We start from the raw sequence: 12627 nt of genomic DNA, 5'->3' as shown, positions 1-12627 counted from the left end.
AAAACGTGAATGATATGATAAACAAAAAGGATGGTAAAAAAATAAATAACAAAAATGACATAATCGCTTTGCAAAATATAAACCAGCTGTTAGTATCGTTAGCATTTGTACCATAATATTGAAAAAAATATAATTCGCTTGCAATTTGACAAGAATCTGAATTATTTAGAGCTAAGTAAATATTAAACCTCGCAAATGCAGTACTTATAATTAAAAAATTTAAATGAGGATCCTCAACAAAAACGCAACGCATAATACACTCACCACAGTTCCTTATGTCGCTATTCTTCTGAATTATCTGTTTATGGTCTTTGGACTTAACTAACTTATTCCATGCAATTTTTTCCGCAAAACAAAGCTGTCTATTTTCCATAATCGCTATTGCGCCAGAATTTACTCTCTTTAAAGATTTGAGTCCGAGCGATTTCAAGGAAGTTTTTACAATGTAAAGAGAGGCGAACAAGTTTTCGACTACTTGTCGTCCTCCAATCACTTCTAAGTTTCTAAAGTAGGAGAGATTAGTGAAATTCGGGTGGTGAGCTTGGACATTCAAATAGCCGGTTACTTCTCGGACTGTATTGAAGACCTCAAGAGCGTTTGGTTCCATTTTTGGGTAACGATCTCCAAATGAATAATCTGGATTAATCTGCTGAAATCCTGTAAAAGTCATCTCTAGTATTTCTATAGAACCATCAATGATTGTGCAATCTTTGAAACTTTCAATGTTTCCGGAGTGAATAGGTTTTTCGGAACGGCAAGTCTTCGGGCAAGTCACATTGCAAGGAATACACTCTCCGTTGACAGCAGTTTTATTAGGAGGGCAGCTACGCACACATGCTCCGTTGTCTTTTAACAAATGTTCAGGACAGTTTCTTACACAAGTTGCACCATAAGCATATTTCCCGTCCGGGTTTGGCTCCCAGGAATAAGTAGTGGGGTTATATTTTTGCATTGGCGGGCATTCTTGAGAACACGTCCCTTCGTCATAGAAATTACGACAGGCAAGGCATTGACTCGGCAATGGACCCGTGCAACCTCCAGCGCAGAATGTATTGCAACAATCCCGAGGGTTGGGTCCGAAACAACGCCCTTGAGCGCACTGCGGACTGCAATTAGTCTTCGAAAATTTTTGGCAATTATGGGCTCCGTCGCCCCAACAACCAGCTTCGCAGCTCGGATGACAAGGCGGACATTCTCTCTCAGGTACGTTAAAGCTATACACGAATACGTAGGTTGCATTTATACCCGTTATAATTTCATCCCAATTAATAGTTTTGACATGGCACAGATTATAGTTATTATAAATGCCTACACTACCCCGCAAGACATCGCGTAACGCGGGAAGTTCTAGTGTAAGGGCGGACGACATGGTGACCAGCATAGCGAATTCTTCTTCTCGGACTTTCAATTTAAATAGTGTTCGACCGCGAATGATTTGTAATTGCGGAAGAATGATTTGTGCTACTCTGACGTACGAAATAAGAACATAGCCGGTCACTTCTCTGATGTGTTGCAAGAATGACAAGTCCATAGTTTCGTTCTGAAGCCATGTCAGTTCTAGATTGCCATCGACGTACGTGCAGTTGGTGAAGCGATCGCGCAAATTTCTGTAATGCGTGTCGCGATTCGAAGGCACTGACATCCGACCATTGGTGCCAATGCAAACTGTAAAAGAAGAAAAATACCTTTTAATAAAAATATCACCAAAAATAAATAATTTGTAGAGAATTTAAAAATTTCACCACATAAGAAATTTTTAAGTATATTATTCGTCATTATATATAATTATATTACATTGTATACTATTTGACTCAATTTATAACATGTGAAGTGATACATTCACTTTGTCCAAATAAGGCATGAAAACGTATGCTGCCGATGGCAGCTTGCGGAGAATGGTGGGCGGACAGCGATAAGCGTCGAGCGACGAGCGGATAGCGGAAAGCGAGTGGAGAGAAGAGGCGCGTGGAGTGAGGAGGCGGTACCATGTGGGCGGGCTGACGGCACCGAAGCCAGTTTTCTCTACTACGCTACACGTAACACCGCTATTTGTGATTAAAGTATGAAAATAGCCTACAATGCCGCTTTGTTATGTTACACGGAATTAAGATGTAAAACAAATGCGTGTATGTAAACGAATTGGTGTCCTATTAAACATTATTCGTTAGACAGTTTATTTTTATAATGCAAATAGCTAGGTTAGCTTGCTATTTTAGTGTTAAATGTTTTCTTAGTTTTAAACATTTGAACACAATCAAGTTTTTTGGGAGCAAATATTTGTTACTTAGATGTTTTGTAAATGATATAAAATTAGATTTTAATGTTTAATGCTTTGAAGTAAGATATATAACAAGTAATAAAGTACAGCCGCGATCTCATCAACAAATATTATTCGAATATTCGGTGAGTGTTCAAATAGAAGTCTAAAACATAAAATTATTCCGAACGTATTCGAGATTCCGTAAAAAGATATTTAAGAGTTTCTACATAATGTGTTCTAAATCCTAAACTATTGTTTGTATTAATAAAGTTTACCTGCTTCGGATCACAAAAGATTTTTTGAGTCGCATTGTTACGTCGAGTGTCGTGAGTCCACCACGACGTCATTCGATACGTTGTTGACTCGAAATTCAGGTAATTTCGTTGGTCTTATTGGCGATTTCAAGTATTTGAGTCCTTTGTGTTTTAGAGATTAATCTCCAAGAAATATTATTTAACTGAGTTATTCTTTGTTGTGTTCATTGTCTTATCTGCGTTATTCTGTCAAGGTATCATACTTTTTATTTACATTTGAGTATTTTTACCAGACCAGAAGCAAACAGGAGAGATATAATAGTCTATTTATTTCTGTAATCCTCATATCGGATCGTCTGTATGTATATATGTTGCTATGTTCCTTATTTTTTTATTATGTTTTAGCAATGACATATTGTTTGTACATGTCGAAATTTTATAAAATGGAAAAATAAGAAAAAAATAAAATGAATCGTTATATATAAACAATCTATTTCATAAGTAATATTTGTGTTTCCGTTTCTAAACTTCACCTAATCTTACAGAATTGTAAAAACATATTAGCAACCCTTGACATTGGTAATCTTGTTTTTGTTACCCGGTATGATTATTATGATATTAAAAATAAATTCCGCTTTTGTGAAGTAGATTTAATGCCTTCATTATTTGGCCGTGGCACCGTGTCAACGCCCACGTCATAACATAACCAACTTCAAACGATGCTGGATAGTGCGGAACATGTTCAAAATTTATGACTGTTGGATTTGGTCGCTTATCGCGTGGGTAGTAGAAATCTGGTGTCCGGTCGACCCAGTTGCACAGCCGATGACACAAGTGATAGTATTGATGTGGAAGTCGCGACGCGCTCGCTGCCTCCGTTAAATCACCGATGCAAAGCAGATAAAAGCGAAAACGGTTAGTTTGCAAAGGACTAACAACGGGTCAAAAATGACGTTAATTCAAAATATGTACGAATAAAACTATTTCCTGCAATCATGAAGGCAGGCAGTAATAGGGCAGGAAATATTGTTGCAATTTCCTCAGTGCGCAGTGTGTGCCTCTCCCTTCGCCGCGCAGCGAGCGTCTCTACTCACTGTGGATGCTCAGCGTGTAAAGCTCGGAGACTGGTTTGTCTCAGGCCAATGTTTTTATCCAGTTACTTACATTCTGAAGCATTGGAACCAGTTTTGATCCACTAACATTTCATTCGGGCAACGCAGCCTTTCACTACAGTTCCTTATTGTGCTCGCTAGCTCGTAGGGCGTGTTAACATTCCTACTCGGGAAAAGAGACGCGGACTATTTATTATAAGCGAACTTTTTAAATAACTTTGCTATTACTTTAATAAAATACAGATTAAAAACTTATCTGTATCTGTTGGTTTTATAACAACGTTAATAGACATGGAGAAATCAAACTATGTTTGCTTGAGACAATTTTTACATCCAGACAAGGAATCGCGTTCTGATTAATAACTTTTATGAGTTTGCATTTTTAACAAAAGTATATTGTTTTATTTTGTTTTAATCTTGATAAGAATATTAATAAAATTGTTAATACTCTTATTCTTTTTACTAAACGATAATATTCTGACAGCGTTCGATAAAATATATCTTGTCGAATATGTGAATGGATAATCGAAGAAACGCATCAGTATAATTAGATTTGATAATACGCGGAGCGTCTGAATGCGGTTCATTGATGACACTATTTGCATATTTCGAAACATAATTATTTAATTTCCGAACAAGTTTTAATAATTATATCCATTAATAATCAATGTTCTAACAATATTTTCTATCTCTCCGCCTCTCTCTCTGTTACGTGTCGTTATGTTAAAATATTTCTTATAAAAACATAATTATGATTTTTTTATTATAACTGAGATATAAATTCTATTTGACATATAGTCATTCGATGTACTTTTGTTGTCGTAAACGTTTTCTACTAAACGGTTTTGAAATAAGAAAAAAAATATTACAATATAAAATAAAACATATTTAAATTAAAAATATAATATTATTTACTGAAAAAAACATTTAGTATTTTTATTACAATATTATATATCATAAAAGTATATTTGAGTTCTTTTCGAAAGCTAACTAAAATAAAGAAATTTATAATAAATATTTAATTATAGAATCTCATAGCCGATCATTACTGGCCCGGAGCAGAGTTGAAGATGTTTTCCTGTTATTCAAAATCTTGGATACATTATTTCGACATTTGATACTTAACACGGAACTATTCGGGTCAAAAAACTCCGTGACTTATAGAATCTCGCATCTCATTAGAATTGATTGACTTTGAAATTAAACGCATACTGTAAATTCCGTAATAAATAATTTTTAATCAAGATATTTTGATAAACTAATTTATTAGAATCGCTTTAAGTCTTATTTATGTTAGTTTTTGACGAAGCGTTTAAATTATTTGAAGTGATTCGGTACTATTAAGATTTCAAAATGATCAAATACCAATAAACTTAGCGAATGGTGAATTCTATTATTCTATTTGTAACAAAGGATGGCCTTATTAAATGTAGTGTAACATATTAACAGAATATATATTTTAATTGGTTACATCTTACAATAAGATACGGAAATAGTAATAATAGTATTTATATCCATTTAGAGCTTAGCTTCCGCTTAATTGATAACGTTTAACATATGTATACAATTATATTTACAAATGAATAATTCTTATTCAAACTCTATTAGCAACTTTGGCTGGATATTTGCAGCATAGAAAAAAAAAAAGATTATTGTATTTAAAACTGATCTACGTATTGACTATAAATGAGATGCATGGATTTATTCCACAACGGCCAACCATAAAATCTCATAAAAAAATCTTCAAGATTAATTTATCAAACGGATAAACTTGTAAATGCTAAGATACTCTATTCCTTTCTGCTATCAGTGATTGGCCGCTAATATGATAATAATGTGTACACAAAATGTCAAGTAATAATATTACATAATGCATTGGTAGTTGAGCAGAAATGATTAAGCTGTTGATTATTTTTCGACTTACGTACCGTCTCTAATAGCATTGTAGAAAACGTGTTTCTGATATCTTTTTAATCATCCACATCTAAAACAAGTTTACGATGTGGGTATTACTCTCACTAAACGATCAATTTGCGTTTTCAAGCAATAGATATAATTAAGGACAAAGTACTATTTATAATTTAATTTTTATTAACAAGATCACACGTTGGTTTTTTTTTTTTTAAAGTTTACTTCGTAGTCATGAAGTTGTGTCAATATAAATTGTTTAAATAAATTCGTGTTGTCAACTGGTGTTGGTGACAAATGTTTACGAAGATTCCAAACACAGATTTTGAATTTGCAAAACATTTTTATCGTTACAAATATTGGCAATACTAACTATAGAACGGACATAAAATTACATCTAGATGCCACTATAATAGTTATTTTTAATAGTTTTATCTCTAATGTACCTCTTCTTGTACTTATAATAATGTTAAGAGTATGTAATCATGTTTAAATATAAAACATTTAAAGGAACAATGGCGCTTTGAAACCCTAATACATGAACCGAAATTGTAGTAGGTAACCCAATCATATTTTGAACTTAGCGAGAAATAAAATTACTTACAACGATGTGGCCGAGAGAGGTCATAAATTAATTTTCTTAAATAATTCTTAGTCGAATTATATTATTTAGCAAACAATCTCATCTACACTTTGTGCGTTTGTAATCAGAATAAAACCTTATTCATTTAAGTAAGCGCATACAGGAACTTTTGAAATTAAATTATACAATATATAATTAAATATAACCAGTTTTGGAATGTTGATTATACCGCGAAGAACCAGCGAGAAACTCAATAATAACTCTTTTTCACCAATTAAATCACTCAGTTATGTTAATGTTAATTATATGGAATTAAATTTAAATACCCTGCTTAAAAATCAACAAATATTACCTCCATGGTATTTATAACCTATATAATCTTGTATTCAATAAAATAGTTTGTTTATTAATTTTTTATTATAAATATATTATAAATTTAAGCATTGAGATCTAGTTCATTTTTATTGGAGAACGTTTACTGCGTAGGCGCCAGTGTTCACATATACATGATTATGATACATATACACATATAAACCCACACTAGAGTAGCTTTACACATTAATACACATGCATTTCTTATTTCGACACTAACAACATACCTTTTATTTAATTATTATTTATAAAATAATATCGATAGTCATATTAAATTGTAACAAACACTCATTGAAATAGAAATGTGTATATGAACAATGCCTTTGAGTTAGCGAACTGCATTTTGTTATGATCGTTAGCGGCACCGAAGCGAGGTCTAAGCTGTTAGGCGTGCTGGGCACGCTAATTGTTTGCTAAGTCACACTCAGGGAGGTGCAGCAGTGAGGGATGCTATGAATGATGCTAGATGACCAACAGAACTGTGTCTCATGCAATCATTTACAAAAACATATAAACTTATTTTTCGAAATATGGTGAAGGTATGACGTCGAAATTAATATGAATGAATTGTATGAAGGAATTGCTTCTCTTAAAGTATTATTTTTATATTATTTCAATAAATTATCAGTGATGTCGAGAACATCGTAGGTGTAACGAGTGGCAAAATCGACAACACGATGTTTTTAATTTTTCCTTATTCACGAACCGTATTTTAAGAACGCCGTCCTTTATGGCTCGAGTGCTTGCGAATAATGCACCCACGCGCACCTTGCTTTCATTTTGAACCTTTTCAAAGAACCGGACTGGACGCTGAGAGTGATTGTCTTTGAAAACAATATCCCTGTCGAAGGTATAATGGTACGTAATTGTGGAGCCTCGCCTAGCCGGCACTAGCGCCTGCGAGCTATACAAACCTACGTTTGTTAGTCCGAGATAAGCTCTGTTTATTTTATTCCAGCGATTAGCGCGCAACGAGTCGTTATTTAACCTAAATGTTTTATGATATTATGTATATGGTTCTGAATCGGACAATTTATATTGTTTGTTTTTACACAAACATATATTATATCGAAATTTGTACCACACGTAAACAAGAACGGAAACTATGACCGATACTACGACTTCGCAAGGACGAATCGACGAGATCGTTGGGATAATCCAAGCAGCACCGGGATCCTAGTCGCGGCGGGCACTTACTCTTTCCTTTGACGAACTCGGAGTGCTTGTGCCGAGCGGGCACAACATGGTGCAGGCGGCGAGCGCGCGCCGCGCTCACCCCCGACAGCGGCGCCAGCGCGCCGACCGCGCACAGGCACCACAACAAGGCACGAGCAGCCAACATGCTGCGACATCACTCGCGACGTACACGGCCCACTACCGACCGCCGCAACCTTCCATCGTGGACTGGCCCGCCCGGTTTTCGAACCTCACCGTGCGCGGGCGCCGCCATAGAGATATACATAAACAGAGCGACCGATATTGATATTTTTTTTTGGCGGGAAATTTATTTGTTTTTACATTCGTCTCTTTTTAAATTGTCATTTAAATAAAATATGTATTTCCCTGAATAAATGTTATTGTAAATTATATAATAATATATCTTGATAATCTAGCACAAATCCTAAATCAAACAATGTAATTATTATTATTTAAATTTGTATAATATCTTATAACTCAATTTAAGTATTTTTGACTTAATAAATAAAGATGATTTTAAATTATGAAAGCGTACAAGCCTAAAGTTTATTTTAATTATATGTACTAATATAATGACATAAAAATATAATAAAGTATGTGCATCAAAGTAAATACTAATAAATGGTATCTTTAAGTTCTTACGAAAGTTTTCCTTATGATGCGTAAATAGAAACAGCGGTTCTAATTATTTAGAGGTCTATGGTAAATCGTTTTGCCCTCCTACAAGCACAGGTAAGCGTAGAAACACGCACACAGGTAAAGTAAGGTACACAGGTAAACGCAGGTATGCGTCGGAGTCGCTTCGCTGACAGAAAAAAAGCCACGTAACAAAAGTTTAATAAGTACGCATTGTAGCCCGTGCTAGGACTGATACGAATAATAATTGAACTCTGTGAAACTGGACCTCAGGCCTCAGAGGTTTTTGTGGAGGCTGTGATCCGATCTAACGTCGGCCGGCAATTAATATGCCGCGGACGCTGTACGCGGATGACTTGAGATATTTTTTTACCACAGCACTGTACCGAATATACATTTATCGAATTTGATTTCGTAAAGATTAAAACGATCGTGATAAATTTAATTATTGTACGATATAATTGAATGTAAATATTTTTCATAGCAAGCCTAATATAACGGCCAACAGGCGCACTAATGTATTCTATATTCAACTCCATCTCTACAAATGTACGAGATAACTATTTTCGTATATAAAAAATGTGAACCCTGTCCAAGTGAGAAAATAAGATAACTAGGATATGCGTAACATTTTATTTGCTTAAGTAAATGTTATTTAGTAGATAGTAGTAGTAGAGCATTTATATTTTTAGGTTTATTTATCGAGAAGTACACGCGTTGAACTCTTTACGAAAGTCGAATACGGAGCGGCGCGGTGCTCTCACTGAACGACCGAGAGACTGCTGAATGTGTTTTCAGTCACCATTGCTGGTACTCTGATTTATTTTAAGAGTTATAGCAATATACGCCGCAATGCATGCATTGTTAGATTTAGAGTCGTGTGTCGAGTGTTATGAAAATATTTTAGTTTGCGGTAAAGCCTTAGTTCGCTTCGCATTCCAGGACTGAAGCTTATTTATAATATAATATTGTTAATGTTTATGGTATAGAGATATATTAATTTAAGAAAACGTTATACTTGCTTATAAGTTAAAAGTTTAAGATTGTTAACAAAAAAAGCTTTATTGAAGTGATAAGATTATTGAATAAAATCTGTAACTTAACAGGCTAATGAGAAGAATATTCGTTGATTCTTCTTTCAAGTAATTACTGGTAAGTTCTTAATGCTCCTTTACTCTAATCCAGATCAGGAAGCTAGTCTAAACCTATTGTCATTTGACCTCCGTTAGTTAACAATAACTAAATGAACCAATTTATTAGGCTTACTAGTAACGCATACAATTAGTAGAGTTAATAGATCTTATTATGTTTTATAACGTATACTGCCAAAAAACAATAAAAAAATAAAGAACTGCCAAATGCAAGGTGCAAGTACAATATGAAATAAGAACAATATTATTTTACATATATATAATTTTCACATTAAATCCTCCATGCTGGTTGTCTGGAAGAAATCGCTCTTAAGCGATAAGACCGCCTGTTGTACATTTCTTTTTTTTTTATATTGTGTTATTGAATGTAAGTTTTTTTTTTCTCGTGTATGTACAATAAAGAGTTATTATTATTATTATATAACAGTTTATACGCGATTCATTGAATATGTAACAAAATAATATTATTTGTAGATATAGCTCCTTTACAGTTGCCTTAATTTATAAAATATATCGTTAAAGTATAGAACAAGGTGCATTCGATAGAGACGAGGCGTTGGCGACGTCGCGTCCGCACTAGGAAACTCCCGGATCCTTAGCTCTTCTATCTACAACAAAAGCCCTTCGAAGCACTTGACTGCTTTGTGTTGGCACAATGACGTTTTGATTTCTCGTATTGTGTTCGCCGCGCAGACGCGCAGGTACCGGGCGCCCGCTGCTTGCGGACGCGTCTCCCACCTCAGCCGCGTTTAGGATACATTATGGTAATTCTATCATGTTAAACAATATAACTTGTCGAATTTGTAGATAAAACTTTAAATTATAACATTAAATGATATTGCAAATAAAGTTGTAGTTTTTTGAGAATTTGCAAAAGATCATTTATATAAGAAACTTTGATTAAAGTGATTTTAATCCATAGTTACACTGAAATAGTTAACCATATTGAGAATTTAATCTATATTTCCAGGGCTCTAAATATAATGCGGATTAGACATAAGTCGTTGCGATGGATTACTTCAAGATCTTTCATTTTTTATAGCCACTCGACTCTATTCATTTTAAAACAAAAGGATTATAATAGTATTCCTTAAATTCGTCAATTGTTTCTAGTATTGCTACCCTAAAGTAAATCAACTAACTGAGACAATTTGTAAGCATGCGTTGAGTGTCTTGGACGTTTTAACAAGAGAAATTAAACTAACGTGTTCGATGGAGCTGACAGACGAAGCCGCCACCTAGAGTCATTAAAAATTATGTTCCTTGTCATTAATATAAAACATATTAAACTGATAATTGCGGTGTATCATAAATGTTAGTAATAAAAAATGCATTCTTGGGTCTCGGGCCGTACCCCACTGTGCGAGGGCCAGTCTTTATGATGCGCGGTCTGGAGGTGACTGTGGCCTTTGACAGCCATTTTCGACGGAATAACCTCATTAATAAGATCGAATTTTAATAGAATAATATGCAGTGTTGTTTAATATAATAAATAAATAACGATGTGAAGAATTTTTTTATAACAGAAATGTTAGATATTAAATATGAGGCATCTGCTACCCCCGACAGTTCGTTGTAATCGTAGCGAGCCGGGAAGGGAATAGTAAGATTTGTTATTTTTCAACGATCATTACTCGTTTCAGATAACGCATCTCACATCGGGTAACACTAGCTGTTCGTTTTTTTATTGAAGAATTAGGCATTTCGTTATTTTTTTCTCTCAACGTATTTTTATGATGTACTTATGAGATAAGTAAATTTTTTCTACATATTTTTAAATTGATTTAAGATGATAATTTATTTCTTAAATTTACTAATAAATCACCTTAATAATCGAATCCAGATAAATCGTCGTTACACAACTATGGTTCCTAATGACTTAGAAGCATCTACTCTGAACAATTTATCCATTTAATCACCACAGGTCCCTATCAGTATCAGTTTGTCATAAATAACGTCAGGTAGAGTATTTTTGAGACCCTGTCTAAGTAGTAATGTGTCGACGGAGGTCGTAATGTTCTGGGCGGGTTAAATATAATTTCACATGTGGAAACAATTGAATTCAGGTGAAATGTCTTAATTCAATTTAATCTTTAATCGCATTTTGTATTATTTTCCTCGATAACAACATTTGCACGTGATAAAATATTCTTGTGGTAAAAATAAAATCCTTTAATCTACTGCAGATAAATATGACAAGGGACGTACGACGCAAACAAATCCAGTGTTATGCTAAGTATGTCTCGAGATATGCATCCCGTTGCATGTTCTTCAGAAGAGCGAAGCAATTCACATGGTAATGCCAAATATTCGTGGAATGATGGCTTCTTGCCCCGCCCTCTTCACCCCGGACCCCTCATTTAGACCTCGCGGCTACGTATACTTTGTCGATGAATAACAAATAAGTACCATTTTAAAATGCAGTAAATTACGTTTGAATATATTGTCTCTATGTTATTAGATCTGAAGTCTTAGCCCAGAGATATAATTTTCGAAACAGATTTCGATAAAAGTATGTAAATTATCACAAATATTTCAATAGCTAATATCTCTGTGCCACATTATTATTCAGTGCGGTGTGACTTGTTGTGTTTTAACATATATTAATTGTAATAAGGCCATTCAAACACCGAGACAGTGAGAGTATCGACATGCCAAATGAGACTTCGCATACTGCATTTTTTCAGCAGCAGTGATAGAAACAATAACCAGTGTCTGAGATGGAGCTGTATTCAGATTCGAAACGATAGTGATCCGGTGCCAGCTGATGCACTCCAGCAGTGGCGGGGCGCGCGACGACGGACTCGCGGACAAAAGCCCGTCTCGTATTCACACGCTTGCCACTAAAGATCTTTTTTGCGCTCGGAGATTCCGAACGAAATCTAAACGCGAATCGCATTGTGGGAGCGAACCTTATACTTAAATGGATATTTTTTTAAAGAAAAATTACGAGTCGGTCTAACTTTGGACAGGATTTATTAACTGTACACGAAACAACTTCACGAAATATCATGTTTTTTTGAAAAATATTTTCACAGTAGGTATAAACATAAATAGAAATAGTCTGTGGTGCTTTTTAATGTTATTATTAAAGAAAAATTTTTAAATTAAAAATATTGAAATAAACATGAATAAAATTCGAGTAATTTAAAAT

General features: G+C 34.4%; 2 protein-coding genes across 3 annotated transcripts in view; one reads left to right on the top strand and one right to left on the bottom strand.

The window, feature by feature from the left end:
- Positions 1-12627, bottom strand: part of LOC113403965 (epidermal growth factor receptor) — a 100925-nt gene that overhangs the window by 5940 nt on the left and 82358 nt on the right. Inside the window, exons 1-2 of one of the 2 annotated variants that reach the window (XM_026644654.2) lie at positions 7687-7907; positions 265-1665 (exon numbers count right to left, since the gene is read on the bottom strand). In XM_026644654.2, the coding sequence (XP_026500439.1) occupies positions 265-1665; positions 7687-7831 (1546 nt within the window). In that variant the 5' untranslated portion in view covers positions 7832-7907. Of the gene's footprint in view, positions 1-264; positions 1666-7686; positions 7908-12627 lie in introns of those variants that run through there. The other variant, XM_026644655.2, reaches the window with a different exon arrangement.
- LOC113404001 (discoidin domain-containing receptor 2-like) overlaps positions 1-12627 on the top strand; it is a 176510-nt gene that overhangs the window by 138605 nt on the left and 25278 nt on the right. The window lies entirely within an intron of this gene.

The sequence above is a fragment of the Vanessa tameamea genome, chromosome Z (assembly GCF_037043105.1).
Source record: "Vanessa tameamea isolate UH-Manoa-2023 chromosome Z, ilVanTame1 primary haplotype, whole genome shotgun sequence".
NCBI lineage: Eukaryota > Metazoa > Arthropoda > Insecta > Lepidoptera > Nymphalidae > Vanessa > Vanessa tameamea.
This window is presented reverse-complemented; position numbering and strand designations above follow the sequence as displayed.